We start from the raw sequence: 18,108 nt of genomic DNA, 5'->3' as shown, positions 1-18,108 counted from the left end.
TGTTTTACAGGAAACATTTGATTTAATTTCTCAGGAAAAAGATCAGTCCAACTGTATTTGTTCAGGATTTAAAGGGATAGTTTCATCACAGTAACTTATTCTGTTCGCTTCCAGCTGACAGACCAGCTCAGCATGACTCACATTTCACAATAATCCTTCTTTCTCTGATCCCAGGCCTCTGCAACAATGAGTGAAGCATGAAGCAGAGCAGGTGAGGACACTCCTGTATGCGGACGATTCAGCTCCATGAAGAAACTTCAACCTGTCACTTTACACACTTCAGAACAAACTCAGGATTTAAATCTCAAGTTCTGTCTTTAAATTTCTGCTCTTTCTGTCAGACTTCCTGCTTCAACATTTGAAATGAAGTCTCTCAGAATCCAGACTTTTATCTTCAAACATCTAATCTCAGACTGAACTTTAATCCTAAACCTTCAACGGGTTATGTCGTTGACATGTTGATGTTTATGCCACAAATTTACTCTTTTTGTTTCATATTGTAGACGTTCTACAAAGTATTCATCTAAAGATGTGTTCTCTGGATATAAAGTTTAATAACAGGATTTTAGCATCACACATCAGTTTTTATGTAAAGTTTGAAACCCCACAGACAAAAGCAATAAAGCCACATTTTAGTGTTTGGCGGCTTCATTTTGTTCTAAATTAGATTTTTCTGATTTATATACTGAAAACTCTTCAAAACTTTAACATTAGTGTAAAAATGAATATTTTTCCCTAATATCTGATTTCAGAATTCAGTCTTTTTCTTCAGAAATCTGAAATGTGTCTCTCTGCATTATGAAGAAATCTTCAGAACGTCCTCCAGGACCGCTGAATGGATGCCAGCGCTCTGCAGACTCTGCAGTAGCCTCTCCACTGTCGCTCGCTTCCCTTCAGCCCGCCTCCACTGAACCAGCCCAGCGAGCGCCGCCACCTGAGAACTGAGGCTGTGATCGAACCGGCATCGAAACAGCGCCTCTGCCGACAGACCCAGATCCAATAGTACTGACTCCCACTCGGCACCGAGCCGCAACGCCAGCTTGGACAACTCCTGATCTGAGGGAACCCGCCGTAGAACTGATTCCGGGAGCCGACAGGCGTCTACAGACAGATGGAGAGCAGGAAGGTCAAAGGAAATAATTTTGTAAAGTTTCACCTATAAAATAAATAAATTAACAAAAAAAAAAAAAATATCAATGTTTACCTTTTTCTTTTAGTATCATAATGTCATTATCATCTCAGAACTAGAGGCTCAGTTCTAATTCAGATTGTGGATTTAATCCTGACTTATTTCTATTTCACAGTTTTTGTCATTTTTATTTCAAAATTTAGATTTTAATTGACTTTGGGTTCAAATTTCTAACAATAACACGTGACGTTTCTTAAAAAAAACAAGAGTTTGTCATTCTGAAATATCACAAATTCAGACTTATTTAAAATCTGGACTAAATTTTCACATTTCAAGAAGGAAAAAAAAAGCAGACTTTGATGGACTGATTTATATTTGACCTCTTCAGGTTTATTTTATAATATCAAATTCATCTAACAGATTTCCAGTTTAAACTGTTTTAGATCTGAACATTGTTTTGGTTTGTAAACATCTTATTTTAAAATGTTATCTCTAAATGTTTGGTTTGTAATCTCAGGATTGTGACGTTTTCAGATTAACACCCTCATGAGGACAAACAGAAGTGGATGGCTGTTTGGATGGCGCAACTCTGAGCCCATTGGTGCTCTGCAGGGTGCCGTTTGTTTGTAACCTCAGCTGGTTGAGCAATTCGAACTCTCCGGGGGTTGAACAAACGGTGAAGTGCGGTTACTGTGACCTCACAGGAAAACATGATGCCAGCAGCTCATAGTATTTTTTCTGTTGTTGTTGATGCCGCCGTCCAATGGATGAAGACCAAATGGCACAGCCCCGGCACCACCGCCCGCCCACGTTAAAATACTGAGAACTGAAGTTACAGCAAAAACCAGTGACAGCAGAACAAATAAAGTTTAGTTTAGACTTAGTTTTTGTGTGGCTGTCAATATTAACATTAAGACATTTTTAACAATATAAAATGTAAGATATACAGAATTTGAAAAAGAAACATTTCCCATGTGAAGAAAATAGTTAAAGCTAAATGCGTTGTAAGTAAATGTTTCCATTTAAAGCTCTTGTTGACTCTTTGTAGATTTGAAAGATCTTCCTTTAAAATCAAACGATGTGATGTTTAGGCTCCGACAGCCTCCATGCCGCTTCTTCGGCTAAGCATGGAGCAACGTTTACAAATGTTGCTAAGAAACAGAGTCTACTGATCACCAATGAGCGGCCGACAAAATGACATCACATCCATGTCAGCTTGTGTTCAGTATGTTAAAGAACATGGATGATATACTGAACATACAACAGAGCAACATGCTAAGTTGAAGTCTATGCATGATGCAGTACCTTTTGGTTAGTGCCAGCGAGTGTCGGGCATGGTCAGTAAACAGGAAATTGTTTGTTGTTCTGTATGTTGCTGGTTGGGTTTTAAAATCTGTGATTATGTATCTGCCAGTCAGAGAGGAAGGGGGAATTTAAAGTGTCCAATCATGTTATTGACCGTGAGTTGTTTCCACCTGTCAGGTAACGAGCTAACATTACCATGGTGATGATATTCTTTGTAATTCATTGTAACCAACTGACAAACTGTCTGAGGTGGGCGTGGCTCTCCTCTCACCGAATGACTTTTAATATCCAAACTTGTTTGCTGCTTCTTTAAGAAGCGGCTCTGCAGGTGTGAGAGGGCCCCTCTGCTGCCGCTGATCAGACCGACCCCACACCAGATAACTAGTGATGACCAAATTCTGACCGTCTGAGGGGCAGTTAGACGCCTCAGATGCCTACAGATCAAAAATAGAACATGTGCTGGCATCCGTCTGTCCGTCTGATCACTTCATTAATCACTGAAAGGGCTTAATTTTGTCCAAAACACAGTTTACCATCAGCTCTGACAATTATGGAGCATTAAATCCACAAACGTTGGGTTAGGCGGATAACTGTCGATCGCATTATAGTATTAATAAATGACTGCTGTTGCTTTTTACTCAGCATCTGATGGGAGCTGCAGATTATTTGTTTCATTAACTTTAAACTGAAGGCATCCACAGTCCCGAGATGAAGATGTGCTTCGGGCTAGACTGAAGCTACTGAGAAGAAGAGGAGAATCTTCCTCTCAGGCTTTAATCAAAGTCAGGAGGGTCGTTAAGACTAATGCTCTGTGTTCAGACTTCCAGCTCACAGGATGACTTCAGCCTACAGGAAGTCCTGTACGATTCATTTGGATTCATTTTATAAATAAAAATCCACATTTTCAGATTAAAGTAAAAAAACAAACAAACAAACAAAACCCACACATTTAAAATTCCAACATTGTGTGTCTGAAGTTTACAATTTCTGGATTAAAAGTGATAAAGTTGTGAATTTATGAATCCAAGTCATGAAATTAGTGTAAACTCTACAAATCCAAGATTTGGATTTGAGGATTGAGCCAACAGACAGAAAGTTACATTTAACAATAAAGGTGTGAGTCTTTACATTTTAAAGTTCAGATTAGGACAGAGATGACAGGATTAGACGGTCAGGATTCCACATCGATACTTTGTCAGCACGACGCGGGACTTTCCTGGAAAAAAAAATTAAAATCACGGAATCCAAGAACGGCTGCAGCGGGAAAATTCTGGGAAACTAAACTCAGATAAAAATAAAACGAGAGGATTCTGAGAGGCTGAAAACCCTCCACTCAGAGGAGGAGGAAGAAGAGGAGGAGGAGGAGGAAGAGCTTGTTTTCCTGCCCAGGGCTCCCTCGTCCACCTCCTCCTTTTATTGCCTCCCTCTTGGTTTCCAGGAACCTGATAGCAGCCTCCCAGCCGGATGTTTGGGATCCCGTTCACATGACGCTGATTCTGCATAATCCTAAACCTCCTCGGAGCAGACCAGTCTGCTCCCATTTTTCTAAGTGGAGAATTTGTTCTGCCGAACACTTCGACTCCTCTGATTTTAATAACTGTTAAATAGTGTATCATATTTGAAACATACATTTTTTTGTGAGTTTTTGAGACTTCTACATCATCAGTGGGATTTTCCCCCTAAAAATAAATGGCACTATCCATTTTTAAGCAATTTTTTTTAAAAAAAGAAAAAGCCAAATGCAACAAATGCAATACAAATTAAAAGTCATGTATAAAAATTAAAATGTAATGGATGGATAGATGGTTCAATAAACTGTCCATTTTCAAAAATTTTAATTTTCTGGGAATTATTTCATGGTTCAGTCCTAAAATCAGACAATATTTCCATGAGGTTTGGTTGAATTAAATGTGACCCAGTCACCCCGGTCAGAGTCTTTGATGTAATCCAGGTTACAGAGGTCCAAGTGAAGTGGTCTTACACTTGGACCTGGTCACACTGAATGTAGTCTCCATCCGGTTGTTCAGTGATGACGTGACGAATCCTACTTCCGGGCCTAAAGTAGTCTGCCTTTAATATGGCTTTTGTGTTGTTAACATGTTTAATGTTTTGTATTTTCTTCCATTTAATCTCAAAAAGCTCATAAAACAGTCAGTGATCACTGTTGACCTCCCTCGGCTTTTATTACCGCTAATCATTTATTTAAGCTCAGTTTTTAAAACCTTACGATGTAACTACAGCACAGCCCATGCAGCAGTATATGAATGACTAACCTCGTATTGTGGATGGATTATCTCAGTTGTTCTCCTGGCTGAAGTTTAGTCCTTTTACAGCATCCTGCCATGCGATTACATTTGTTCCTGACCACCGAGAACACTCACGTTAACTTTTATCGAGTGGAAAAAAAGTTAGTTTGTTTATATTATGCTAACATAGCTGTGTCGCTAGCGGTCACGTAGCACATCATTATATACCAGCTAGCCAAACTTCAGTAACCCTACAAACGTCACTGCTGTTTAGTTTTCTGTCTTCATTTATGTTGGAAGTGATAGCAGAGCTGTACGTTTGAATTTGTTTCCAAAACCCCGCAGCCAGGACATGCTATATTGTATTTAGATAGAAGCTAGCGAGCTAACTTCCTGCTAACTTCTAACGCCGTTAAATGTCATAAATTCCATTTTCATGGATGCCTGGATGTTAAACTCAATTGTTACACCTGGTAGAGCAGAACACTGATCATTTTATTAAAGATGAAAGACTTTAGACAGTTTTTCAACTCTCAGTAATGCCACAGTGATCGTTTGATATATGGACCTGCAGCGGAGTTTAGGCCCAGACACGGCTAGTGACGTCAGACTGAACAACCGGATGGAGAAACATCAGTGACCTCTGACCCTCGTCTGATCCTAAAACAAAGGCCAACACGTAACCTCTGCCACGTGTTTCTGCCAACAAGACTTCTGGGTTTATGCAGTGACGTATGATTCCACCGCACCCTGATTGGTCTTACCTGTGGGTCCGGGTTCAGGTGGGGTCTGGAGCTCCTGCAGCAGTAGGTCCCGGACCCAGCTGAAGTCCTGCAGGGACAGCAGGAAGGACTGGAAGGCCCGGGGCCCGCGGCTTGGCAAGAGGTCCAGGAGCCTGAGGGTCTTCTGTCTCTCCGTGGACCGGGACTCGATGTCCTCCACCTGCGCGTCCGTTAAAATCTCCTCCTGGTACAGAAACGGAACGATGGTGTCGCTGACCAGTAGCTGGCCGGACAGCTCCAGCCGGTGTTTTCGGAGGACGGCTCTGTGCGCCGGGTCCATTTCACCGAAACCCGACTAATTAGCTCACATAAATAAGCAGTTCCACATCATTAAACTAGTCATTTGTGTCAGCTCACCGCCCGTACAACTACCTTTCAACTGCTCTGTGTTTTTGTGCTCGGGTGGAAACAAGCAGGCGGAACGAAAGTCTTTGCTAATCATGTAGCTTTCACATTTTTCATGCCAATACAATCGCATTTGCTTAGATTGGTGGTTAATTATGGGAACTATTTGCGTGGAAGGATTCGTTAATCATCGATCTTAAACTCGGCATGCGTTTCTACCCCAGATAAAATCAACTTTGAGGGAAAACAGATGTTATGCAGATTGCTTCTGATAAGATGATTTCTGGTGACGTAAATGTACGCCGAAGTTCGGTGAGAAGCCTCGCAGAGCGTTCCACTTTACTGATTAATATTCATAATTAATAAATCCACGAAGAAACCTCAAAAATAAAGTATTCAATTAGGTTCAGCGTACCAGAGCGTCGAGCAACGTTAGCTAACACACAGCATGAGCTAAAACCAAGGGTAATTTTATAGATACAAGATAAATAAAGAATAAATAAAGTTTATAAAATATCTGCCGAATTCATTAAAAAGCCACAATCTGACCAAAGAAGTTAATATATTTATTCTATCAGATACTTACATTTAGGAATTCAACATAAAATTCCCAAACTGAAAGATTTTCCATGGAGTTTACAAAACCTCGTGTCACACTGTCCTTTATTACGAGCTTTTATTTTCAGAAGATCAATTTACAGTTAACTGAATCTGTTTTTGACATTGTTACTGATAATATGTGATTCATATGTTTATTTGTGCTTTCATTTCTGTTTTTCTGACTGAAGGATAAACTTCGTACAGCCAGCCAACATGAAAAAACATGTTGTGTTTTTTAAAATATATTTGGCAGTGATGGGGATTTAAACTGAAATTAAAAACCTTTTTCACACTTCAGAGTTTTGTGTCTATTTTTCTATTTTTCACGTTTAATGACATCACTGAGATTTTTTTTTTTTTTACTGATTTAATTTCCAGTCAGACATGAGGTTCTATTGATAAATCTGCAAATATGTATGTAATATGTTTTTAAATTAATCCTGTTTCTGGATTTAATGTCCTTCCAAAAATGAACCCTCTATGATCTGTTGAAATAAATTTTGCAAAACACAGCGTGGTGTGTTTAAAGACTTCTAAAAAGAAATATCAATAAGAAAAATCAAAAAGGAAAAACATCAATAATTTATACATAGCCACAAAATAAAACACGGTACACTGAGACAAATTCATAAAGCTGACTACTGTACAATGTCTCATTTGCACATTTAAAAATGTGGGGGAAAAAGAATCTCAATTTTTACATCTTTAATTTAAAGGACCAGGAAGTTTCATCTGTTTTAATCATGAACTTTTGTAATTTCTACAAATCTAGAAAATGGATGGAATAACTTGCAGCAGTTCTTGCTAAATGAACTTCAACAACAATTATGACTGTTCTGGCTTCCATAAAGAATAGGCCTTCATAAACTAACCCAGAGAAACAAAATTTAACAGAGCTTTTATTAGCATCATTTGTTTCTTTGTATTATACTTTTTTAAAAGTCTCATTGTTAATGAAGATATTCAGCTTTTTCCTCTCAATAAATGATAAAAAAAAACATTTATTACACACACACCTGTCCTGTTTCGTCCTGTGGATGTGAATCAATAACAGCATGAAATATAAGCAGCAGTGAGACGTTATTGATGAGGCACCATATAAAATTTATTGATCTCCTGGTGGGAGCTGATCAGTTCATCTTTTACATGCTTCAGAAACACAGACATGATCAATAAATACTTTATCAAATCACAGGGGCTGCGATATGTACAGGAACGCGCACACGCTTCGCCTGCTTGGCACATCCATGTTTAATTCAGCTGCTCTTTGTCATCTTCATCATGGAACTGGTCAGATATCAAGGCTGAAGCACAATCAAACACCCTGATTGGCCCTCCTTATACACACACACACACACACACACACGACACACCCTGTTTACCTGATCAGCTACATAACCACACAGCTCTGCCCCTTCTCCTGTAGAACAGGAAGAACAACCCCAACATGGCCGATGCTGAGCTGTGATTGGATGTTTGAAGATGATTTTAAAGAAAGGTGACAGAACGTGAGCATGCAGCGTCGACGCCCCGTCCTCGATCAGGGACAACTGGGTAAAAACGTAACCCTTTAAAACTGTAAATTTCTGACAGTCACTTGTGTAACCCCCATTTCTATGGTAACAAACAGGTTGGATTCATGACTAAATTATTTTTTTTATTAAATTGCATGCTTGCTTGCATGCCTGTTGGATTAATGAGACAACCACAAGATTCCGCAGGCCCCCCCAAAAACATGCAATTTTTGAATGAAGTTTGGTTAAAGCATTAACCATCAACACTGGTGGGTGTATATGAATCCTAAACGCAAAAGCTTTTTAATAGGGCTTGATCAGGGTTGTTAAACATTGTCCAGTCAGTCATAAAGATGTAAAATGAATTTGAATTTCTGAGGTTTGGTCAAGGTCGGTGTGACTGAACATGTTTGTGAAGCGTGGTGGTTCAGCGGGTTTGTTTTCCACGAGGCGACAGCGCATGGAAGCATGATGGCTGGAGACATAATTGAGACTAAGACTGTTTAATCCAAATCACACCCGCTTGCACCACATTCCTGGGGATTTTTCTTTTACACTGGGGCTAAAACAAGAACTTTTTGTAAGCAGGAAAAACCCCGATGAATATGACGACAACAACAACAAAGATGGTGCTGAAATTACCGGACTATCACAACATTTCTAAGAGGCATAAAGCTAACTACTAACACCAGCAGGATGTATTTTGATTTTTGAATTGAGTTTGGCTGAATTGTAGTTAAAGGTTCCTTCCTGAGTAAGGGCTGGAAATTAGAGATTTGGTGTCAGTGAGACTTCCTGGTAAAATAAAATAAAGATATAAACATTTTTTTAACCAGGTCTTTGTGTCTGTGCTGAATTTAGGAGACCGTGATACTGGTCCTAAAAATGTGGGACTTTTAAATCGAGTTGGGTTGGAAGGTCTTCACACAGCCTGAAGCTGGTTCATTGCTGCAGACTGAGGTTATTTGATGAACTGAGCTTTGAAAGTGTGACTTTCCGTCTCCTTACTACGGCATTAACAGGTCCTGCACCTTTGCAGCTCTGAGCCAATCACAGAGTAAGAAAACTGAGTATTTACTACATGCAGGTACAAAGTCTGAGGGGGACATCAGCTTGTTTTCATTCAGAACGTCAACGAGGACACCTCGACTCTCCACCTCACCAGCGTTCACTGTCACAGGCTGTCCATCGGCCAATCACAGGGCTCTGTTTACTTGTGTTTACAGGTGGGACTGACAGGCTTTGACTGGTGGAGAACAATGGAAAATTATTCTGTTTCCTGGCTTTTGTTTTCCTTCTGTTAATTATTTCCATAGAAATCCTCACAGAAACTTAAATCATGAAGAGGCCAAATAATCAAACAAAAGATCAATTAGAAAATCACTGGAACTGCTGACTGGTTTTAGAATATTTTCAGGTTCAGGCTTCTTCAAACTGTTGAATTGTTCTTGTATATATTTTTTTACTGATCAAACAATAACTTAATGGGAACAATTACTAACTTGATCAATAATAAATATTTAAAAATGTGAAAAAAAGGTTAATCAATAATGGATTAATATTCATGTTTCAACACTTAAATTTCTGTGACCAAGTTGAAAGAGGTCACATATGGAGGTACAACATCGCCAAAACTGTGCACAAAACCATTTAAAAAAAAAAAAAAAAAAAAAAAACCCCACACAAAATAATGAAGTTATGAGATGGGACATTTTGTCTCATTTTATATTAATACCTCCATTTATTTAATTTACGTTTTCTTCAATTTTTGAATTTATTTAAAAATATTTTAAATAAAAATAATCATTTATATTTTAGTTTTGTTTCTGTTCTTTTTTGCCTTTGTATTTCCCTCCATATTTTCAAAGCTTATTTACTTTACCTTTTATTTTAAAATCTTACAAATAAAAAAACAAAAACACATTATATAATAACTATAAAGTTAATATTTGTTTTTACTTATTTTGTTAAGTCATTTCAGTCCTCGTCTTTTAAAAGCATACTGTCTTCTGATTGGCCAGCTTCTCGACACCCACTGTTTACTTTAAATTTGAAATAAAGTGAAAAGCTAGTAACCCATGAAGCCAAGCCCCCACAATTTGCTGTGTTTACTTTCTTCTCACACCAGACTCCATTTAAAAAAAAAAAAAAAAAAAAAAAAAAGCCATTTTAAGTAGGCCTGCTACAATTGAAGTTGACTGTGACGCATCATATAGTAAAACCACATGAATGTGTTTTTATAACGACAATACACTACAGGAAGCTACGGGGGCAGTAATGTTGCTATCATCTGGCAAGACTGGACTCACTACTAATGAAGAAGCACATCGTGTAAACAGCAAAAGTGGATGACAGAAGTAAATTGAAAGGGAGATTTAAAAAAAAAAAAAAAAAAAAAAAAAGAGTGCAAGTATTTTACAGAAATTAAACAGTTAAACCAGACTGTGCAAAACGGAGCTTTCCTTCCACGACAGCAGTGCACAAGCATTTAAAACGCTGCCACCCTGGAGCTGTTACATCAGCTCTGATGAGTCCATTATTGAGAGTTAAGTCAGTGCGTCACATTGATACCTTGTTCATGTTTGTACAGTAATGTTTATGTTTACCGGTCAGAAACTTCTCAGGATGATGAAGCATTTAAGTTTCGCTAGCCAATGAGTGAAAACCGATAGCAAACCAGTAAAACCTCTGAAAAGAGGCTGGTGCACCTCTCAAATCGCTGAAGTCATGACAGAAAGCATCTTCAGCATGTTTATCAGCAATTGTGAACATCATCTTAAAGACAAGAGCGAGCCTTACTCCATGAATAATCTTCAAACTGGTTATTTTGAACCTGAAAAAAAAAAAAATTTTAAATTTAATTTAAAGCTTTGAGCTTATGGAAAAAATTTGTTATATTTTTTCCCACTCTTGTTTAAAGTAGCACTTTAATTTATATTACTTAATATTTTATTCACTTCACTTTTATTCCGACTGTCCTAATAGTAATGTTAAAGATACATTTGATTATTTTCAAATTCACGTGCTTCCTGGGTAATTATTTAAATTTGCTGTTGAATGAGACAACAGGATGACATTCACAGGTGGGCAGACCTGAGAAGGTGAGGTCCTGGAGCCTAGAACAGGTTTGCCCACAGAGACAAGAGTTACTGAACTAATCGTTGACCAATTTAAGAAAAATTGGCAGATTAGTCAACTACCAATCTTTAATTGCAGCCCTAATTTTAAGGGAATATTTTCCAAACCTGTTTTTTTTAATCTACAGGGTCATCTGTGATTCATCTGCAGACACACCTGAGAGCTAAAAGAATAATTTTTTTTATTGTTTTCATGAAAGTAAATATAATACTGTTTTTATTTAAAACCCCCCCCCAAAACAAAACTAAACATTTTGGGGCAGCCCAATAGTGCCACATTTGCCCCTCTGCATCACTCAAAGTGTTGACAAGCAAAATTAATAACAAAGCTTGTTTAAAGAAAAAAAGAAAAAAAAAAGAAAAAAAAAACAATAGTATTTGTGTTGTGGTATGACGTTTCATAGAACCGTGGTAACATCAGTGACTCTTGAACCACCGTAAACATTAACACCTTAAGATGCCATGAGGGGGGCTTACTTCAGATTTATCTGGTCCACTTTAAAATCAGCATACGGATTCAGGTGAAAAGTTTTTAAAAGTGATGATCTGATAGAGGTGGGGGGACAACGAGGTGTCAAGTCATCACAGAGCAGAGAGGTAGCTGTGGTCAGGAGGGGTCATGCGTTTCCATCAGACCTTTCCCCTCTGACTCTGCCGTCATTGGCCGCAGACTCACAGAGCGCATCGACAATGCAGCTTATTGCGTGACCCTGTAGAGCAGCACACAATGAGATTGGTCAGCGGTAAGATGACATCAGTCCTTACACATTGTAGGCGTAATCCGTCAGGTAGTCCTTTAGTCTGTTGGGCAGTGGCAAATCCTGAACCTGCCGTGTCCTTTGGTTGATGGCGATGCGACAGAGGTGCTGCAGGGACGGCGTGGAGGTGTACACAGGTTTGGTAAGTAGCAGCTGCACCGTGCCATTAGGCGGTACTGGAGAAACCTGAGAGTTTGATGCCGCCGCCTTGTCTCTGCTCCTGGACAGCTGGACGTAGTACTCGACCAGGTGGACCACGCTGTCAAACTGCTTCAGCTTGGGCTTCACCAGGACCACCGAGTCCAGCTTGAACTTGCCGTGGTTGAAAACTATACGCAGGTTGGTTGGACCTGCTGATGTCATGGCGGAGATGGTGAACAGGTAATCCCTCTGAGAGCTGTCCCGCAGCAGGAAGGTGCCCTCGGCGGTGTCCTGCAGGATCTCTTTGGCTTCATTAGCCGTCAGACTGCCCCAGTACCAACCTGACAACAAGCAAGAAAATGAAAAGCAGACATCAGTCTAAATGTGATACGTTTTCATTCTAGACTAAGAGCAGATCTCTATGATTCACACTTAAAGGGCTTTTTTTTTTTTTTTTTTTTTTTTAAATCATCTAATACTGGGCCCGCTCAGCTCATCTCTCTGAAACCAGTTGTTTTAACCCGTCTCATCAAAAGCTTTCTTCTGATTGGACAACTTTTGGAAGCCTGCTGAGGGGGCAGCACCCAGTGACTGAGCTGTCTGTATGTGTCAGTATTTGGAGATACTTAATGGGAACTTAAGAGGTTAAAACCACAAAGTGGCACAAACTAAACAACCAATCAGGATGGCTGCAAAAGAGCGGCTCCCGTTTGTTTCACAGTAAAATGTTTTTGTGAATAGAGTCTGGTGGAGAGTAATGGCTTCACCTAGACCCACACCGATTCTTTCAGATGTGTGAAACAGCATATACACAGTGCACACCTTTCACTGTTGGCCTGTCTGTCACTGAAGGTGCACTGCAGCGCGAACTGCCCAAACCAGCCAAGGAGACCTTTAGAGGTGCTCAGAAAATTAAATCAATCAGCTGATTTGTGGCTGTTGGGTCCCTGATGACTCGCTGCAACGTCTCTGCAGCTGTTAACCATCATGCTTTAAAGAAAGATGTGCGGTGTTCGTGCCCTCCTAACTCTGCCAAAAAACACAAGAGGACGGAAACTCCAGCTGCTGGACTCTGGTTTCCAGCTGTTCTCCTCTGGATGAGGACTGGAGGTGGAAATCTTTCCTACCCGTGTTTCTGAGCTCCTTCATGGCAGCGGCAACGCGGCTCTCGTCAGATTCCACAGCTCCGGTGTTGTTGTCGGCTCGTCTGTCACCCTCGATGGTTTCCGTGGACTCGGAGGACTGGCAGGTCATTGGACAAGTCCAACCTTCAGGCCCACAACTGAGACATGTACAAGGTCTGCAGGGCACGACTGCTCACACCACGGTGTCAAAGTCCTGGAAGTTCAGGAGAAAGACCAGTGAAGATGAAGAATCTGACAGGAGGCTTGCACACCAGACTCCACTCAGTGATGATTTAAGACAAAGCTGATCAAAAAATACTTTAGAGCCTGAATGAAGTCTGAAAACATTTTTAACCAGAAACTCAACAACAGAAAGTTTTATTTCTCAACATTTCAGTGTTTAAGTTCTAGTGAGACAGTAAATAAAGGAGCTTTATCTTTAAGACGATATTACTTATAAAGACAGATCAGACACAGGCAGATTTATGTCTCAATAAATAATCAGCTAACTTTAAGACACGAGACTGACTCATGAGCTAAAAATAATAAATACATTCAGGACTAAAACAAACAGGTCTACCATCTCTCTCGTACCAAACTCCAGTTTAAAAAAAAAAAAAAGAAAAAAAAAAAAAGTGTAGATTTAAGACAAAACTGATTAAAACAGTTTAAACAGTTGGGTGTCAGATTTGTAGTTCCCCCCCCCCCCCCCGGAGGCTGAATGTTTTTGGACAAAACTTGGCATTTGAACTCAGCAGAGGATTGTTTTTGGGTGCAAACTGAGAGAAATTAGTAAAAAAAATAAAAAAATATCATTTAGTCAAAATCAGATTCTTTTCCTGGCTCTACATCATTATTTAAACATTTAAGTTCATATGAGACAGTAAGAAAGGAATTTCAACTTTAAACCTTAACCACAAACACATCAGCTAAAAACAAAAAAAAAAACACAACACACAAGACAAAACGAAGAAACCTTCAGGACAAAAATGCCAAAAGACTGACGATGTAAAACAAAAAGTGTACATAGTGTCCATCAAAGAGTATTGTTTATTTCTTCGTTACTGGAAAGTTTTCAATGGCTTTAACTGAGCAGTCTTTTCTCTCTTACCAAACTCCAGTCAAGAAAGTCCAGATTTATGACCACTGGTTAAAACTGTTTTGGTGTGGCAAATAGTTTTAACCAGAAGTCACCATAGTTATCATTAAAGTGTTTTAAAGACTGGGGAGAAAAAAAAAGCAATAATAAAAACTAAGTTAAAACATTTTAGATGAGCACTCTGACAAAACCCCTTTAATGCTTTTATATTTGAGTAAACAGCGGAAATCATTCAGATGAGAAATGTGTTGAAGGGCTCTGTGTTACTCGCGTCCTCTGTTAGTTAACTGTGTTATCTCAAATTCCTGCGCGCTTACGTAACTCACCTCTGCAAAAACAAACCTCCAAATGTTTTTCAGAGACCAGCTCCTTTATTCTCTGCAGCAGGTAAAGTGGCAGTTTTAAATTAATTCAGGTGGAAGGTGAAGTCTTATTAACTAAACTAACAGAGTAAAGAGACACCTTAAAAACTTCCTTGTCTGTCCATCTTGAAACAAATGCTGTTTTGACTGCTTTGTGGTTAAACAAAGTATATGTGAATGTTTCAGCACATAACAGCAGACTGAAGTTAGATTAATTCATTTTTCCACCTTTAAAAGCAGTCAGGTGAGGTGTTCCTTGTTTAAAGGAGACTTTAGAAGACAAGCCACATGTTTACACTCCAGGCAGCCTTAAAGCAGCTGAATTTCGTGGAAGATCACCATGTTTCCCCCCGTGGAATAACCCGCTTAGTATTCAGGCCAGCAGGGCAAACACAAGAAGAAACTGAATAAATACAGGCTGCTTGTTCCTGTGTGCACAAATCAGTACTGCACTCTGATGTCTTGTTGTTTACAGCAGTGGCTTCCGTGAAGAATGAGAATTACCAGAATTTTAACTGAATTTGGAAAAACTGGGCTATTTGGAAAAAGCAAACTAAGCGTACAGTTTAAAAGCCTGCTGTGAGGTTTTTTCTGACTGCAGAGGACAAAGGACGCAGAAATCACTGTTTTTAAAAGCGACTGTGAACTCAGTGACCTCGTAACAAATCAAATTTGTCGATTTTACAATAGAATTTGGTAAAAACAAATAACACCACAAAAAAAACAAACAAAAAAAACCCCACGATTAATTCTGCATGTAGAACTTGAAAACAAAACGACACCAGTGTAATATTTAGTGTAACTGAGGAACAGACTGTCAGGAAATAAAAAATATTTCTTTTTTGTTGTTTTTACGCCAAGGTCATGAAGAAATATTACAGTGGCTTCGAGTTTAAATTGTATTTGGCGAAACAGCAGTGAGTAATGCAAAATGAATTTATTTAATTACAATTAAAATTGAACGCTGGTGTAACTTTGTGCACGGAATAGAAAGGAGAGCTGTGTAAAGCAGGACGCATAAGTCTGCTTTATTTAATCCAAATCTACACAGCTGTGGGCACGAAGTTAAATTAATTTGGAAGAATTTTGAGTCGATTTGACATAACATGAACAATTCTCCAAGTATGATTGTAAAAAAGTGCCCTTCCTAAAGCAAAACCTGAATAGGGAGTTCGTTTGTGTGTGCCGAATTTAAGAGTGGGCTGTAAAAATACCGGGAAAATTAGATTATTTCGTTTAAATCAGATGCGAACACCACGGTCACCGAGAAGCTTTAAAATTATTCTAAATGTGAACGCCGTTCGACAGGCAGTGGAAGGGCTCCCATTATTCTGGGTGAAATAATCGAATTTGGGAGCAGAGGTCAGTGCAGAAGCCTCTGTGCAGTCTGGAGCGTATTACTTGTCCATGGGGTGCGTGTTTACCCACCTGGGTTGAGTTTTGGTGACATGTTGGTGATAAAAACAAGCACACGCACCTGACTGCTTTACGTCCTGCTAGCTGCTATCTAGCTAAAAGCCACGGCGGGCTCAACAGCACTGCCGCCGGTGTGTCCTCCCCGGGGAGCCCGACATGTCCACATGAACACTTCTAGTACAAATCCCGGGAAAAGCTCCGCTGCTGGAGCTGCTTCTTCGTTATTTTCTTGTCTTTCCCGAGTTTCAAATGGCGGGTTACAGCGCAGACACACGGAGGTCCCTGCCGCCTCTCTGACACCCAGTCCCACCCGGGGACCAACCGCGCACCGGCAGCTACTGGAGAGGCCGCAAGGCACCGATGGGGGTCCCAATCCAGCCGCCGAACGTCCGTCAGAAAGCTGGACACAACCGAGTCCAGCAGCTGCCTAAGAACCGATATCACCATAAACACAAAGGCAGCATTTCCAGGAACTTTCCAGGAACACGGTCACGTGGTGCCACCCGGGGACAATTTAAGGTGGACTGACGCATGCGGCTGTTGGTCCTCCTATCTCTGTAAGAACCCACCTGGAGTCACTCACACGCACACTCTCTCTTTCTCTCTCTAATTAAACTCAAACCAGGTGTTAATGCCCACACAGAAAACAAAGTGAAGATCACCCATGTTGCAGTGCTGCATCCCTTAGTCTCCACTAGTGCCCCCTACATGTCACTCAGAGTAACACAGTTTAATAAATGATAAGAGTTACCAAACCCGACATCCTCATTTTGAAGCTTACCTCCCTTTACCTACTATATGGCGTTATTTTTATTTCCAGAAGCGAAACAGGTGCTAATGCTAACTAACTTGGTAATCAGTCTGTATCCGCAGATTGTATGAGCCACACGTGAAGTAAGGCAAGCTTTAAGCCTCAGTACAATTAAAACAGTGAGATATAAACATGCTGTAAGCATGTTTATTTCTGCTGTAATTTTGATCACTTTAACATGGGACTGACTCACTGCTGGCGCCCCTGCTGGACGTCAAAGGAACTGCAGGCTTTAGTTCTTCAGCGTCGCACATACGAAGTACCTTCACCGCACAATAGTTTCCCGCTGAGTTGACTGTAGCCCCTGGCAGGTTCAGTTGAAGTTTGACATCGGTGAGGTATGACGTCTATATCTCAGACTGACAGGTACAAAACTTGTCGTAGTACAAGCAGACCGCTGCAGCAAGTTCAACACAAAAGTTTGGCTGTTCGCTCAACCAGCACTCGCCACTTCCTGTGTGATCAGCCTTTAGAGCAGGAGTCTCGAACTCCGGTGTCCTGCAGATTTTAGATCTTATCCTGGGTCAACACACCTGAATCAAATGATTAGTTCATTACCAGGCCTCTGGAGAACTTCAAGACATGTTGAGGAGGTAATTTAGCCATTTAAATCAGCTGTGTTGGATCAAGGACACATCTAAAGCCTGCAGGACACCGGCCCTCGAGGCCTGGAGTTCGAGACCCCTGCTTTAGAGGTTGATTGGCTGGGCAGCCAGATTAAGAAATGGAAGAACTATACTTTTTTTTTTTTGTAACTAAGATCTTTTTAAAGCAGAAACAGGAAGACAGAAATCCATTAAGCAGATTAAGACAAGTTCAGCCTTCCCAGGAGGAATTTCAAAGTGGGAAACTTCACAGAGACAGAGTAGATATCTGTTAGTGAGAGTGATGTGAACACGATTGCCTTCTCTTCTCTGTTGGCCAGGCTGATATTTTTAAATAGGACTCTTTCCCCCCAAGATTTGGCCACTGGATAAGAGAAGTCATGGGTCATGTTCATCTAGAAAATATCAGCTACACCATAACAGGATCTATTGGAAAATCCTGTGCTACCCGGTGGCATTCATATCCTTTGCTGAAAGCATGGCGGCTGGCATTATTAAAACATACTGTGATGTTATTATTGACCTATGCGACATAATTATCTTTAAAAAAAAAAAAATATTACTGAGAAACCATGTTGATGATTCCTAACTATATTTATATGCTTAATAATCTGGTATTGTATTTTTTTCGTTTATATACTCTGTATTGTGTTTTTTTCTCAAAACAAAATATAATAAAGACTTTGTTTAAAAACAAAAAATGTTTCTCGGGTTCTATTTGCTGTTTTTGCTGG

At 39.9% G+C, this 18,108-nt stretch overlaps 2 protein-coding genes and 1 long non-coding RNA gene across 7 annotated transcripts; all 3 read right to left on the bottom strand.

The window, feature by feature from the left end:
• Positions 1-6,644, bottom strand: cradd (CARD and death domain containing adaptor protein). The gene is made up of 2 exons (XM_003448799.5): positions 5,445-6,644; positions 1-1,101 (listed from the first exon to the last, which is right to left on the bottom strand). The coding sequence occupies exons 1-2, from the start codon at positions 5,740-5,742 to the stop codon at positions 797-799; spliced, it is 603 nt and encodes a 200-aa protein (XP_003448847.1). The 5' UTR covers positions 5,743-6,644; the 3' UTR covers positions 1-796.
• On the bottom strand, positions 1,582-4,548 carry LOC112842628 (uncharacterized). The gene is made up of 2 exons (XR_003214489.1): positions 2,435-4,548; positions 1,582-1,955 (listed from the first exon to the last, which is right to left on the bottom strand). It is a non-coding gene; the product is annotated as an uncharacterized LOC112842628 (long non-coding RNA).
• Positions 6,645-11,400: 4,756 nt separating the features above from the next.
• socs2 (suppressor of cytokine signaling 2) lies at positions 11,401-17,278 on the bottom strand. 5 transcript variants are annotated; one of them, XM_019346354.2, is made up of 3 exons: positions 16,959-17,278; positions 13,085-13,295; positions 11,401-12,298 (listed from the first exon to the last, which is right to left on the bottom strand). In XM_019346354.2, the coding sequence occupies exons 2-3, from the start codon at positions 13,209-13,211 to the stop codon at positions 11,820-11,822; spliced, it is 606 nt and encodes a 201-aa protein (XP_019201899.1). In that variant the 5' UTR covers positions 13,212-13,295; positions 16,959-17,278; the 3' UTR covers positions 11,401-11,819.
• Between the last annotated feature and the right edge of the window lie 830 nt (positions 17,279-18,108).

The sequence above is a fragment of the Oreochromis niloticus genome, linkage group LG17 (assembly GCF_001858045.2).
Source record: "Oreochromis niloticus isolate F11D_XX linkage group LG17, O_niloticus_UMD_NMBU, whole genome shotgun sequence".
NCBI classification, from domain to species: Eukaryota; Metazoa; Chordata; class Actinopteri; order Cichliformes; family Cichlidae; genus Oreochromis; species Oreochromis niloticus.
Note: the sequence above shows the minus strand (reverse complement) of the source record. Positions and strands in the feature narration are given on the sequence as shown.